Source organism: Sinohyriopsis cumingii, chromosome 18 (genome assembly GCF_028554795.1).
Source record: "Sinohyriopsis cumingii isolate HCF-2022 chromosome 18, ASM2855479v2, whole genome shotgun sequence".
NCBI lineage: Eukaryota > Metazoa > Mollusca > Bivalvia > Unionida > Unionidae > Sinohyriopsis > Sinohyriopsis cumingii.
This window is the reverse complement of record NC_142978.1, coordinates 63,826,547-63,843,201: the sequence shown is the minus strand read 5'-3', so window position 1 is coordinate 63,843,201 and position 16,655 is coordinate 63,826,547. Positions and strand designations below refer to the sequence as shown.

At 35.7% G+C, this 16,655-nt stretch overlaps 1 protein-coding gene across 1 annotated transcript in view; it reads left to right on the top strand.

The window, feature by feature from the left end:
• The window catches only part of LOC149776789 (Na(+)/citrate cotransporter-like), a 68,730-nt gene that overhangs the window by 39,513 nt on the left and 12,562 nt on the right, over positions 1 to 16,655 (top strand). Inside the window, exons 10-13 of the mRNA XM_089941479.1 lie at positions 164 to 258; positions 8,760 to 8,872; positions 9,291 to 9,452; positions 10,808 to 10,945. Of these exons, the coding sequence (XP_089797605.1) occupies positions 164 to 258; positions 8,760 to 8,872; positions 9,291 to 9,452; positions 10,808 to 10,945 (508 nt within the window). The remainder of the gene's footprint in view (positions 1 to 163; positions 259 to 8,759; positions 8,873 to 9,290; positions 9,453 to 10,807; positions 10,946 to 16,655) is intronic.

The window sequence follows — 16,655 nt, the reverse complement described above, 5'->3', positions numbered from 1 at the left end:
TAATACCTTTGAAATTAATTAAAAGGACGGTGTCCGTCCTTGTACGTATATTGTTTATGAAAATTAAAAAAAAACTCAAATGGACACAGTATCGTTTAGCATTTATGATGTCACAGAGTCAATGATATCAAAGGAGATAACTCAGTTTTCCCCTCATCAACAGGTACATTAGTGATTGCGTACCTGCCATCCTGATTTCAGTTTCGCTATTTGTTGTTCCCACTAAAATTCCGAGGGTGATCTGTTGTAGAGATACAGGTAGGTAAGCCTTTCTCACGATTTTCACATTGCTTTTGTTACGCTAGTAAAATATAAGGCATCCCTACACACACAGGAAATGGAAGAGCTACGAACTAATACTTTTTAGCCAAGACATTTGATAGGGAAAGTATGTCACAAAATTTAAAACTTCCTATCAGTAAGATAAATTTTACATCAAGCCATTTGGATATAATAATACAATAACGCTTAAAGAATCAACAATTTCAATTATGCGAATGTAGTACAACAATCCACTCAAACGGGATAGGATAGGACTCAAGATTTTTCACAGGAGTATTTGTAGTATATAAATAGGAAACCTTGACCATAGCAGCAACATTAGATCGTAAAATCAGTATTCGTTGTTACAGATATATATCGTGTTATGTGAAACATGAAATATAAATGGATATGATAAATTTATTCAGTTATGGCTCCAAAGTATAACCAAACCTTATTATATTAAACGAATGATCGTGCTCTACTGCAGTTACTGCAGAGTACCCAAAATAACAATGTACATATATGGCTTATATAATTTATTTGTCATTTTGTTAGTAACTGATGCCGTTTCTTCTATGCATATTGAGCGGGAATGTACATGTCAAAAGGTCTGCGGTTCGGTTCTTACCAGCGATGAAATCTATTTCTATATAAGTGATCATTCGTCGATTCATATTTATTCATGACATTATCATTGCGTTGACTGGCTTGAGTAAAAAAGTATGTCATAAGATCGGCTGATAGGATGGAACTGAAATGGGTCAGCGACGTCGTGGCTAATTCTATACAAGAAACTGTTCCATTTTGCTATGAAAATGCGACCAGTCTTGTCGTTTCAGATCAATAGTTAAATGTATAACATTAAAAGTCGATAATCTATGTTGAGATATTATATGAGTTAATAAATCAAATAGAAGACTTCGATACTTGATGAACCAATAGATCTTTTGTGCATTATATTTATTTTACTGGGTAGGCTATACGGAGCAGTTTTCATCGACACTAATTATGATGACAACCCTTGTTTCTATCTGCATCATAGTAACAATTTACAAAACGCGATAAATGAACTTAATTCTAATATCAACAGAATGAATTAAAATACTCTTAAGAGTTTTACAAGATATTGGAATGTTGAGCATTGCAAATAATGAGACAATGGAAAATGAAAGTAGCTTGGGTGTTTCGTATGTTGTTATTTTTCTGTTTTCTCTCTGCATGATCTAGACTTCTTCCACAACGATTCTCATTACAAGCTACAGTGTTAATCGTCGTTCTGTTCTTCTCCCGACGACTTTCTTGCTGATATGAGTGTTTAATGTGGTCCAGCAGGATTCAAAGACAATTCGCTCTTTAACAAAGTAAAAAACATCATAAATATTGGTAATTATCTGTTTCAAATTGGCATAACAATACACTTACTTTCAAAAATAACTGGACTCAAGGTTTCTTTAATAGTCGTTTATGTTAGCTTTATTTATGTTGCATTAGAGCGTATCTTATTGGCATTTTGACTGGAGCTACAGCTAATGCAATGAGAGGAGTGAAATGTTTCTATAAAGGAGTCTATGTTCTTAAAATAAATAACAGAAATGAATGAAAGACAACAAGCTTTGTAAAATTCAACAAATAATTTGTCTTCCTGGACTACAAATTGAAAATGAGATGAAGAAAAAAAGAACTTACGGTATTGTGAATTAAAGCCCAAGATAATCCAAGAATTATAGTCAAAAGTGCTAGTAATGTAAAGCCATGAATAGAATTCAGTACAAGTCCCGACGAACTCCAAATCCTGAAGGTGATGTCGTGTATGTCTTTGCTTATAGAGTGTTGACGTGTCAACAGTCTTGTGTAGAATGAAAAACAGCAAGCATTGTAAAATTAAGTTAAAAGGAGAAGACAAAAAAGAACTTACGGTATTGCGAATTAAAACCCAAACTAATCCAAGAATTACACTCACAAGTCCTAGTAATTTAAAGTCCTGAACTCAGTAAACATTCAGATGAAATCCGAAGACTGAAGGCGATGACATGTCTGTTATAGCTTATAGAATGTTGTGTGAACAGTCACATTAATATAATTCCAGGTTTGAATTCAATAAAAATTCCAATGAATATCTTTAATCAAGAATTGTATCAGATCACATTTGTATTTCCAGAGAAAAGATTCACTTGAATTCAGTAATTTGAAGAAATAAAATTCAGCCCAACTGGTCACAACAATATAGAATTTGAAAGTGCTAAATGTTAAAGCACGAAAGAATACGTCTTCACACTTAGAAGATTATATAGTTATATACTTGAGCTAAGGTCACATATAGCATTTTCTAAAATAAAACAATCGTTTGTCGTTTGTCATCCTGATTAGAATAAATAGAATGAGTAGTTAAAAGAGAATCACTGTGATCAATAACCTTTGATCGATTCAAACAAGGAGTGAAAATGACCTCATCAAAATCCTGACTAATACATGCGTCAGCTAACGGAATACTTTCCTGATCAACATCATTTAAAAGAGTTTTCTTTGCCATTGCTATAGTAACTTAGTAACTGCACAAAATGGGAATTAATCAGGGATTACTTTTTTAATAGGATCGAACTTCTGATCCAAACAAGGCTTGTCAGTTACAAGTGTACTGAACACAATCCTATGTCCATCTAGGTCCTTGCCTAGTAATAAATAAATCACCTCAATGGGTAAATTGTACACTGTTCCGACTGTCACAGGTCCTAAGACTAAATATGATGACTAATGCACACAATGGAGAGGAACATTAACAAGCCACGTTCTACTCCCTGAATAAGAACACTCTCATTAGAAGAATACCTCTCAGAAAAAGGCAAAGTACCTGATAAGAAAAGACTCTGAGAAGCTCCTGTGTCCCTTAAAAATTTAAATAGGGATATGATTGGCCGAATCACCCAAGACTGATACATAACCCTTTGAAGTGAATGGTTCATAATTCTCCATAATATAATCAGGCTGAGGTTTATTAGACCCAACAAATGTATTGCTTTCAAGACATGACTATGACCTTGACATCTTAGAAATAAGGGTATTTGGAATAGGTATATCTTGATTATGTTGCTTATGTTTTCAATTTGTAGCAATCAGAAATAGCGCGTCATTCCTTTTGCAATAGGTGCACGTAGGAAGAGATAAGAATTGGTGATCAATGTTATCAGAAGCTTGGTTTCTAAACGTTGTGCCATATTGAAATTTGGAAGAGTTCGAATTAGGCTGAAATACGTTTTTACCATAAGACTGCTGAGTGGAATACTTATTGTAAAAAGAAACTGCATGAGCTAAGGAATACACGTCAGCAGTACGAGCAGCATTTTCTAACGTTTCTACCTGATATTCATCAAGATAAATCGTAACGTCACTATGGACGCAATTCTTGAACTCTTCAACTAATGAGTTGTCTGAGATTTTACTAATCTTGATAAACTTTCTTGGCTGAGCACAACCTATCGAATAACGCTTTCACTGCAAATTCAACGTGAGTTTGTCCAGCTACTTTTTTTGTTATAGTTCCTGAAGGTTTGCCGATAAGCCTCAGAGACTAACTCGAACCTCCTTACGATGCATTCTTTAACCAGATCATAGTCACCGCTTTGTGTATTGACAGGGAAACATTGATATCTTGGGCGTCGCCAAAACGTACAGTCTGTAATAATAGAGTCCAATGATCTCTCGGCCATTTTGAATTTTCAGCAATTATTTCAAAATGAGGATAATATTTATCTACGTCTTTTTCTCTATAAAAGGGGGCATTAACCTAATATTCTTGGAAACATTACAACTTGAATTTGTATGTAAAGTGGAAGATTGCTTTTCGCCTGTCAGGTCTGATTCTTTTAATCTAAATTTATATTCTCTTTCTTATTTTTCTCTTTCTGTAATTCTCTTTCTTTCGTTTCTTTTCTTTTGGCATTTGCATTTGTTTCTCATCTTTCTGTAACTCCAATTATATTTGTTTGTCTTCTTTCCGTAATTGTATTAGTCTCTTTCTCCTCTTCCTCAACTCTATTTCCCTCTCTCTCTTTCCTCTTTTTCCAATTGCTTTATTTTTTCTTCTTTCTGTAATTGCATTTGCCTCTCCTATTTCTGCAATTGCTCATTGTTTTTCATCTTTCTCTTTCTGAAGTTCAAGCTTTCTTAACTGTAATTTCATCTTGTACTTTAATTTTATTTCCTTTACTTTCATGTTAGAGTTCTGATAGTGACTTACTAATCAAATCCAAAGCACGTTTATCCAAAACATTATTTTCCACCTATATAGGTGAAATTGTCTATTATTTCTAGCTTCGAGAAAGAAGCCTTTGCCTCAGAAAGATCATATTTTCTGGCAAGCTGAAGCAATTCATTTTTTTCCAAGACGTCTAATTGTTCCTCGGTTTCATTTGAAATAAAGATATCCACTTTAGATTTCATTGTAAAAAGCTTGTTGGTTTCACTAATGATTTCTAAAATGTGAAATAATACCTGGGATTTAGAAAAATTCAAAACTAGGTGAATCAAAGTTTCAAAAACAATGTTTTCTAAAATATTTTTGCGAAATTCGTATTACGGACGAGGCCTTAATTTTCTGTTACGAGTCTATGCTCTTAAGATAAATAACAGAAAAGAATGAAAGACAGCAAGCTTTGTAATATTAAGTTAAAAGGAGAAGAAGACAAAAAAAACTTACGGTATTGTGAATTAAATCACAAAATAATCCAAGAATTACACACACAAGTCCAAGTAATTTAAAGTCCTGAATAAAACTCAGTAAAAATCCCAATGAAATCCAAAAACTGAAGGCGATGACGTGTTTGTTATAGCTTATAGAGTGTTGTTGTGTAAACATTTACAGTAATATAATTCCAGGTTTGAATTCAGTATAAATTCCAGTGAATGTTTTTATCTAAGAATTGTATCAGAGAAAATTTTTGTATTTTCCCATAAAATAATCACATGAATTAAAAAAATGTGAAGACATGAAATTCCGCCCAGGTGGTCACAACAAAAGTCAGCTTGAAGGTGCTAAATGTTAAAGTCCGAATGACTAAGTCCTCACAATTAGAAGATTATATAGTTATCTACTTGACTTTAGGTCACAATTAGTATTTTATATTAATAAACCATTACGTAATGGAAAATAACCTTCTATAATGATCCTTATGTTTATAAAAATCAAAGCTAAAACCTGGATTATGCTTATCAAATTCCAAACCTTAGGCCCAAATAAACACATTGCCTTTTTCTATTAGTAATCCTGATACTAAGCTCACACACAGTAAGAATAATTTAGCTTTGTATTAGTTGTTGACACAAATAAAATAAAAACAAAGTCAATCAGGTCAAGCAGAAATGAACTCCATTTTGGACAAGGTTAGGCCCAGCATACAATGTTACGTTACGAGAGCATGTAATGAAATAATTTTTAAAAAGCTAACAAACACACAATTAAATTAAATACACATAATAATGTCGACATGTATGTCTTTTTTATGGTGAATGTTGGTTTTGACGTTTGTACATTATATTTTATGCACACTTTGTGACTGATGTGTCACTTGAACCATGCTCTGCACGTATGCCAAAGGCACAGTCACATTAGCAGATGTGTTATATATGGAGTCCGCAATTCTGACACTAGGACTGTTGTCGTCACAATCCTTTGTTACTTCACAATGTTTATTTAATTTTTCTTCCTTTTTATCCTCCATATTAAAATCATCTAATGACATTTTCAAGAGTATCTTTCTCTTGCTGATCTGTAATAGTTTTTAATGAACTTTTCCTTTTCCAATATCTGTGTGATTATTAATAATGTCTCATTAAATGGCTGACAATAGAAACTGGGGGGGGGGGACTATTGACCCAACCCCCAACCCGATGTGCGAGCGCCCATGGGACGTACCTTTTCTCCATGTGATACGCCTCATTATTCCCCCAGGACAAGCCCATTTTGCATATTCTGGTCAGCTCTGGCTAAATTGCAAAATAGCTAAAGTTTTGATTTAAGTACGCAAACAATAAAGCCGGTGTGACTAATGAACATAACTCCTTATCCTTGCATTGATCTTGTGAAAAGGATTGCCCTTCGGACATACTTCAAAGAAACCATGTTCGACAGTGTGTGTATGTTTAAGCACCAGCAATTGATTGCCAAAATAAACGATGCCTATTTTGTTGTTACTTACGATGCCATGGACTTCAGGTTTAAGTCTTAATGCATGTAACACTGTTTGCTGAACAATATACTGCATGGTATATTTTGTTTTATTCCTTGTAATTTAATCATGATAATTAAACTTTACATATACGGTAGAGGAATGTCAGGTGTTAACTGGCCGAGTTTCTTTGGCGGAAATGGAGATGCGATTTTGTTTGCAGAGAAAATTTCACAGTGATCATTCATTTAAGCTAATTGGTGACAATTTTATTCTTTTAATTTTTTTTATACTATAGTACTGTCGTAGTTGTTTAAAAACATCTGAAATTTACTTGAATAATGTTTAATTTTCACGTTCTATTTACTAAAGAAGAAAAAAAGAAAAAAACTGTTGTATGATATTAATTATTTTGTCCAGTACCGGATTTAGACGTGTGTGCGTGTGATTTGAATTTTTAACGTAGCTTTAACAATTTTTCAGGCATATCACTACGATGTCTGCAGTGTGGCAGTTTAGACTGTGGATTACATACGTTATATCTATTTATAAATGGTTTGGGGTTGGGTTTTTTTTCTTCTGACAAATGAAAATTGACAGACATAATGTAATAATCGGGACTTGTCTGCGAAAAATTTAGAGATATTACGAGATCGGGATGTAGATGAGGAAATACCCCCAAAATCGGGAGGTTTTTCTCCCGGCTTGAGAGTTGACAGGTATGAACTGTCCGGGCTTGTGGAATTTCAGTCAGGGGTTGAGTTTATTTAAGTCACCAGCCCGGGGCCTGTGCCTAAAAAATTTCTTTTAGCACTGACAAGTACAGTACATAAACTATTATATCAGACTGCAGATTCAAGTTTTGAATGTGCAACCCAAATGTGGTCTCCTTCCGTCTGCCTCGCTCGCCAATGTTTATGTTTGTATTCGAGGACTGGCTAGTATTGCGTCACGGTACCACGTGATCAGTCGTCTCATTAAAACTCGGAAAAACTCGGCAATTTACGGAATCGTGGTATCTTCCATGCAATAAAATCACTACCCGCTTACGATATTTAATTTATAAACATGACAGTCGAATTAAAATCTGTAGAGAATTACATACGTAGAACGAAAATTTTGATTTCTAGTCTCCTTTAATCTTTTAACTATTTTGTCATCCGATGTGCTATATCTTTTTCACATCTATCATGTTCCAGAAACTCGTTGTCTTTCAAAATTACAAAGGCTTTGTTTTATTGACACTGTCAATTACTGACTATTCTATAAACGTCTCTAATTGGGATGGCATTTATTTAATGACACATGGTTTGATTTTTTATAGAACTACCAATAAAATAATCATATTTCCTTTCCTTGAAAACGATATATACATTTGTACCGTTTGTTCCTTTAGTCTTCAAAATATTTCTAATTGTTATTTTATTAAAAAATTGAACATCTTGTTTATTATAAACAATTTTCGATTATTATAAAGTCATGTCTTCTCCTCATTAAAATGTTTCGGTTTGAAAAGAACTGGATTACCTGCCTTATTGTAATGTAAAGTGGTCGTGCTCAAAATGTATTTTTGAAATTTGAAAATGTGACTGACCGATTTAAATGTTGGTGTTCTAAATGTATCAATTCGTAAGTAATAAAGATTTTTTAGACATTTTTAATCTGTATTCGTCAATCCTTGACACAACCAAAGTCATTCATATCATACAAGAATGAATGCTATTGTGTTAGTTGTATATGGTTACAAGTTATTTCCTGGTTTCATTTGGAGAAAACTATTTCCACATTCTATCATTTAAGGTTCTATTGTAGCATTATCTTTTTTGCTGCTTATTTAAACTATATCATCATTTGAATCTGTGTATCTCTCTATTTCCGGACACATTGGAGTATATCTTGTTATGTTTGAAATAAAGAATGTAAGAACTTTATTCTGTTGATTGATCGTCTTTCATAAAACTAGCTTCCCTCACGTTTGAACCTTTCAAATATGTAATCAAACAGGCATTATTTCTAGACATTTTTTTTATAAATATTTCTCGATGTATTTATTTATTAATACATGGACGAAAACAAGTGCGAAAAGAAATGCTCGTATAATTTTAATTTTTGTTTGTACAGTAGTTTAAGATTAGTGGATAAATCGGGAGAAATGGGATTTGAATTTCTGGGAATATGACATTAGTATTTATCACCGTCATCAAATCATATTTATTAATTTAATTCAAGGATAGTCAAAATATTACATTATACTTACTACTTATGTTCATTTCTTGAATGTTTAATTATTTTCATGAATTTCTTTGTGACAACTGTAATTTTCACCATGTCTAGATCGGCAAGAGAGAACTAAACCGCTCCTCTATTGGTCCGTCGTGCACGAGAAATTGCCGTGGGGAGTGTTTCTTCTTCTTGGCGGCGGATTCGCGATGGCATCTGCGGCGGAGGTAAAACAGAAAGATGTTTAAATATCCATGAAAACCGAAGGCTTATGGCGATTTCATTCAGATTAAAATATACAGGTGTAAGGGAATCGTTTTGTTATTCAGCCGTAGTAATTACTTTGCTTTCGACAACCTCTACCAATATCTGATTCTGAGTTGAATACATTATTGCACTTTAAAAAAACCTTTTAGTAGAAGAAACCTATTTTGAATATTTTATATTGCGTTCATCATATGAGTGATTTAACAATTGCGACACTGCATTCGATACTTATTCCAACTTTCAGGTAGGCAAGATTTCAAAGATAGAATCATTTACAAGCATATAATCAGAATCAACAAATTTACATGTGTGTGTAATGCTTTCAGGTTGAAAGAATGCGGAAAAACATGATTTTTAAAAGATAACCTTATGTTGTAGACATCCAAACTATCTGCCTGGATCGGAGATAAAATGTCCGTTTTCAGTGACTTTGAGCCATGGGTCATGAACTTGATACTTTGTTCTATCGTGGCTGCAGCAACAGAGGTCACGAGTAACACCGCCACGTGTACGTTGATGATGCCAATTCTAGCGAAGCTGGTAAATTGTATTTTCTCCTTCCTTGACATCATATATCACATTATGAATAATTTGAATGACTGGCAAAAGCAATATTTTGAAAGTTGAAGCATTAACATTCAATAACAGCATAAGGCGTAAGATTTTGTCTTGCAATCAATTGATGAAAGGGGAATTATTTTCATGCTTCCTTATCTTAATTGTTTCTTTATTATTTCCTTTGTATGTCTGTATTTCTGTCTGTCTTTCTTTCTGTGTGCATGTCTGTATGTATGTATGTATGAATGTATATATGTATGAATGTTATGTGTGTGTATGTGTGTATGTATGTATGTATGTATGTATGTATGTATGCATGTATGCATGCATGTATGTATGTATGTGTGTGTGTGTATGTATGTATGTATGTATGTATGTATGTATGTATGTATGCATGTATGTATGCATGCATGCATGCATGCATGCATGTATGTATGTATGTATGACTGACTGACTGACTTTATTTCCTCTTCAGAAGAGATTTCATTCAGTTAATTTTTCGTTTATACAGAACAGATAGGAACATAGCTTGACATTAATGGACTTAACAGTACCTTATATATACACATATACATATATATACATACATATCTGCACATACATATATATGAATACATACACACATATACACACATATATACATATATACACACATATACATATATTCATACATATATACATACATACATACACACATATACATACACATATACATATACACAAATATAAACATAAACATATATATATATATATATATATATATATATATATATATACATACATACATATATATACACATGCACATATATAAAAAAATATAAAGAAACGTAAAGAAAACGCAATATCTAAACATATGAGTGAGAGAACTCATTGCAAACGAGATATATACGCAACATAGATTAAGAGAGGAAAATAAAGGAATTTGACTTATTTACATTCGATTGTAACGATTTAAATGGATAATCATGTTCTCTCTCACTTTGAACACATGCAGATAATTTATAAGATCGAAATGAAATGGGTCCATTTCCCTCTTTTACTGAACAAGTATAGTATCATATATCGTTTTCAAGTTCATATGTATGTATGTATGTACGTATGTATGTATGTATGTATGTATGTATGTATGTATGTATGTATGTATGTATGTATGTATGTATGTAACGTTTAGGCTGATTCAATGTCACCTGATCAGAAAAAAAACTCAGTAGAAACTTACATCAACCTATTACTTCCACTCTGTTTGATTCAAAATATCTTTGAGCTAGTCACTAGTTAGGTCTTTTAATATTTATTCAAAATGTTATTCATGGTATTATCTTCCTTTCTTTTGGAAGGCGGGCAACTTAAATGTCAATCCGATGTATCTAATGTTCCCAGGGGCCATAGCCACTTCTTTCGCCTTTATGCTCCCCGTTGCAACGCCACCAAATGCTGTTGTATTCTCATATGGTTACTTACGGGTGATTGACATGGTAGGTACATGTCTTTAGTACATCATATGCTAATTCTTGAGTTCTGATTGGCTAACTACAGGGATTTATTTTAGGACAGCACACACTTCACTTTGACCCCATTATACTATGTTTGATTGCGGCCATTACACGTGTTACAGTACACTTTATTATCAAGTGCCGACGTTCTATGACTATACATTACGTCATCTGAATTATTATATGCTCATATTTTTCTCTGTTATCTTTACATTGTCAGAATCGTTCAGTATTTTACGATATTGCACACCTTCATATTGCATTCACGTACGTAAAGGAACTACTTTCTATTGTAAACAAACAGTGGACGCAGACGCCAATACTGTTGATTTGTAAACACATTATGTACACTCGCGTAGTAGTCGCTTTACGTTTTGGTTGACTAAATTTGTTTTTGAATGAAGTAAATCAGATGTTTCGTGGACTGGTACATATCAGCTGCTTTGGCACATTCCGCGTTAACTTTTTTGATCCAATGTTTTGGATTTAGGCCAGCGATACAGTAGACGCCAGAAAGGGTTCTTACAAATAACATACAAGTGACAAGGCATAAACTGTCTTCTTTAGCTGGTTACAAGAATGGCAAAAAATATACTTACAGGTTTATATCCTGAATTTCCTTAAACTGTACTTTCTTAGTTATGCAAACCCAAATTACATGAACCATTTCACAGGTTTTCAATCTTGATTACACATTTCGAAACTGTACTGTAATTTCGAATATAAGTGCATTTGCATCCTGCTTACTGCACCTAACAGGAAAAAAAACCCCATTAAATTCCATAGTGTCTTTTTGATAATTGCAATTGAAACACTTCATATTTTTCCCACATTATGATTTCAAACATTCAATGGCAGTTGTTGTTGTTGTTGCTATGCATGGCGGCCAGTATTAATGGTAGAGGAAGAACCCGGGAAAACCCCGGGAAGAACCACTGACCCACGAGAAGCTACGGCGAGTTTTCTCACATACCCACGTTAGCCGAATCCTAGACTCGAACCCACGCAGACAGAGGTGAGATGGCAGTGATCCGTAATGGAGAGCGCTTTAGACCACTCGGCCACTCGGGGCCCCTTCTATGACAGAATCAAACACATTTGTAGATGTCAAAACGCGTCTCCCTCGCTTCTTCAATCCGATGTATTTCATGTGGAATTGTCACATAAATCAAGTCCATAATCGCGAAATTTCGTAGAATCGACAATAATACCAAAATCTTTTAATTCCAGATCAAATGGAAAAGTTGTTGCAAAGCGCATTCATTTACAATATGACTCCAATTTTCAATTTTAACTAGACACGCCATTTGCTTTCGAAAGTTATGTCGAGCGCGCGACTAAGTTCAAATTTACCTGGGCGGAATTATATGCGCATTAATAATGTTGTTGTTGTGTAATGATTAAACTGCGCTTGTGTATTTAGTTTGGAATACGGTATACATTCAGTTACTTTGTTTCTTGTAGTGTATTTTGTTTTTATAGTTTGGCATTAGGCAGAAAAACAAAATGATCATATAATAAAAAGTTTACTGCATTTGTATGGGAAAATATTAACTCGTTTTGCCGGATGGATATACTGCACTCCCAAGTTCGTGCAGTATTTACATCCGAAAAATCATGTACACTCACGTAGTATGTGGTTTACGTTTCGGATGATTAAATTTGTTTCATAATGAATTAAAACAGATGTTTCGTGGACTGCCACATAGCAGGTGCTTTGCTACATTCCGCGTTAATTTTTTTTAATACACTCTTTCGTATTTAGGCGGGCGATAGACGCTAGATTTTATAAAGTTGTTGGGTACCTACAAATAACATGCAACTGACAAGGCATAAACTGTCTTCTCTATCTGGTAATAAGAGTGGCAAAAAATATACTAAGTTTAATATCCTGAATTTCCTCAAAATGTACTTTCTTAGTTCTGCAAATCCGAATGACATGAGCGATGTCATAGATTCTCAAGCTTGATTACACATTCCGAAATTGTACTGAAGTAGCAGCAGGGAGGGCGAATCCTACAAGGGTCTAGAGACCACCAAATGATAAAATAAGCCTTAAAAAAAGCTAATCCTACAACAGCACCGAGACAAAAAAACGCGACCCCCCCCCTCAACTTGTTGTCGCCCGCCCGGGGCTGCTCTCTTCGAGTTTCTCACGTTAACCATACAGTGTATCAAGTCCGATACGGTATCGTGTCCGCGGGTCGTGTAAATTTATTGTCACAAATCCGTGCGGGGGAATTAAATCATGGACAAATAAATAATGGCAAATATTGGTGAATCTCGCGCATCTAGACTAGCACGAGAACGACTCGAAGCAATTAAAAAATTTATTCCTGTCCGTGATAGTGTCAGAGAAAAATTACAAGCAAGACAAGAAGCAAAAATCGAATTTGCAGCTGGCGCGGAAGAATTATTTAAACCCGTTACAACAGCTACACAAAAAGCCGCAACAGCCGCTGAAAAGGCAATATGGGGCGATATTAAAGAGGAGGAGAGAGAAAAGTTGGGTATTATCCCGTTGACTCAAAAAATAGCAAAAAGAACGAAGCAAACAAAAAAGATTTTACAAGATCTTCCGGCTGACATAGTTGCAGCTCAGCCCCCACCCGTCGCTGCAGCTCAGCCTCCACCCGTCGCTGAAGTCGCTGAAGTCTCCGAAGCTGCTACACCCCAACCAGCAAAGGAAATTGTTGAACTAACTGCGAGATTTGATCCGGGTTTTATTAAATTCCTTAAAAATACGCCAGAAGAAAAATTACCTGAATTGATATTAGAGGGTTTACGCAACAAAGAAAAAGTTTTAAACAAGAAATATAAGTCCACGGCTGATTACAATTTTGTTAAGTGGGCGTATCGTATATACTACGACAAGAAAACGGTTAAATCTAACGATTCAAAATTTTCAGCACTTATAGGCGCAATGAAGAAAATTGACAAAAGTAGACAACAAGGATCTCCTCCTCCCTATTCACCGCCACCAGAGAAGCGTCCAGATGAAGGCAGTGATGTTCTCGGAGATCTTGGCCTCTTTGGAGCTACAGGTAGTGGTCTTGGTGGTCACATTACTTGCCCTGATAATATCGTCAATGACGTATCACGGTTGGAAGTTCTCATCGGAGGAAGGCGTGCCGGAAACAACTCTCGGGAAATTATAAATGAAGCCGCAAATATCTGTCAGAGACTATTTCAGCGTGGCATTATGGATATCGGCGTTTACCGGGGACTTATTGATGAACTCGCAGCCGGTTACCACAGCGACTAGCAAATTTAGTTAGAGAAACAATAATTAAATAAAATGATCGTGCACAATTCTCAACCCGGACACGGCCGCGTGCTACAAGTCCGCGTAGTGAACTCGCGATTACCAGTCTACAGAGCAACCTACGGAGATGGTCTCGGTGATACAATTACTGGTTTGTTTTCAAGAATAGCCCCTAAGGCATTACCGATTGCAAAACAATTGTCGATGAAAGCTATTGATGTTATCAAGGATAAAGCCCTTGGATCTGTTGGTGATCTCGCCGGGAAGGCATTCGCGTCAATCAAGGATAGACTATCACGGTTAATTCGCAGACCAAAAACTGTTAAATCACCGCCAGTAAAATTACCAAGCACTGAACTTATGCCCGCGGACGTCAGTAAAGTAATAAATCAGGCTGCCAATCAAAAACTTGCAGAGCTTGTAACCCAAACACCCGAACAAATAAATACGAGCTTGATATCAGGAAGTGGATTTCGTTTTAAAAGACAATAATTTTATATAATGTTCAAACGTGTATCTGACCCAGCGTTCGACGTGGATTCACCAATACTCAAAGATGAGTCCGTGCGCGATTATCAGTATTATTCTTATGAGGCAACAGTACCTAATCAGTCGGGGCGAATTGAATTGCGAGTTCAGGATACAAGTAGATATTTCTTGCCCGCTGAAGCATTTCTTGAAGTCACGGGTGAAATTGTAACAAATGTTCCCGCTAATGCGCCATACGATGCTGGTGTTCGAGTTGGTTTTGTTAATAATGGCATCATGGCGCTGTTCAAAAGTGCTTCATACAGCATTGACGGGAGAGAGATTGAAACGATTCAGGATAATGTTGGCGTTGCCACAACAATCTTGGGATTAGCACGATACTCAGATGATTACACCAGATCAGCTGGTCCGACCATGATGTTTGCTAAGGACAATTCTGATCATCCGGATCATAGATCTAGCATTGTAAGACGACCAAGAAACTTTGCCGATAACGCTGATGCTGATGTGTGGCCGATAGTTCATCACAACCCTAATTACAATCTGGGGTTTGCTACGCGTAAATTAATGTTATCAGGCAATAACAGAAGATTCTCATGCGTAATTCCGCTGTCTCACATCTTTGGATTCTGCAGAAATGTCAGAAAGATTATTTTTGGAGCCAAGCATGCAGTTGTACTTGTTAGGCATGGCACCAGCAATGACGCTATCTGGTGTGAAGCCGGTGCTGCTGATGGTAAAGTAGTATTATCCAAGCTTGCGTTGTGGATGCCAGTGATGTCTCCATCGATCACTGAAGAGCAACGGCTACTCTCTTTCATGGATACAGGCGGTAAATCACTGTTATCATGGTTAACAACAACAACAGATAGTTTTCAGAGTAACATTCTTGGAAATTTTACGTGGCATATAGCATCACAACAGGGAGTATCAGCACCGCGACATATTTTCGTTGCACTTCAGGGAATGGAACGATTAAACAATCGAGAAGAAAATTCAATGGTATTTGATAATTGTGACGTCACTGAGGTTTCGCTGCGAATAAACGGACATCAAGAACCATCTGAAGACATTCATATAAATTTTGAAGAAAATCAGGTCGCACGTGCGTATCACCGTCTGATGACGTTTATGGGGCGTGATCAAAATATTGATACCGGTCTACAGATATCACAGTTGGATTTTAAAACGCTGTATCCGATTTATTACTTTTCGCTGGAACATCTTGATCTAACCAAACAATCTGTCGTTGATATACACTTCAAAGCTCACGTAGGTGTAGTTCCTGCTGGTGGTTACAGAGCGATTGCTGTCATACTCTCCGACAAAACAATGCTTTTGGAAGGTGTTGGCGGACGAATGAGAGTCATTGACGCTCCAGTCGAGAATATGTAACCTAATTAAATTCAGTCTTTGAAATATAATGTCATACAATCACGTGAATGTCACCTTGACTTCCGGTCAAACGAAGAAATTGCAATCGAAGAACGCAAGCACGTGCGGGACATCAATAACGTTAAAACGAGATCAGATTACTGGTGGTCCAAACAAATTGTCGTTGACTAATACTCAGCTTAAACATTTTAATAAGGCACTAACAGCAAAAACCGGTGTCCGACTTGATTTCTCTGCTGCAGCTATCAAGGACATGACTAAAACCGGTGGAATATTTCCTCTTCTCGCAGCAATACCGGCGTTGATTGCCGCGGCAGCACCCGCCGTAGCAAAAGCTGCAGCGTTAGGTGCAGTTGGAACCGCAGCTGGAATGGCACTAAAGAAAGCAACCGGAAATGGATACAAAAAAAAGGGACGCGGTCTAAGACTACCAGGAACTCCACCATCATGGTATCCAAAAAAATTCTAACGCCGTTGAGCAATTTTGATTTACTCGATGCTGTTAAAAAATTGCGTATAAAACATTTCAGAGGAGTATTCATG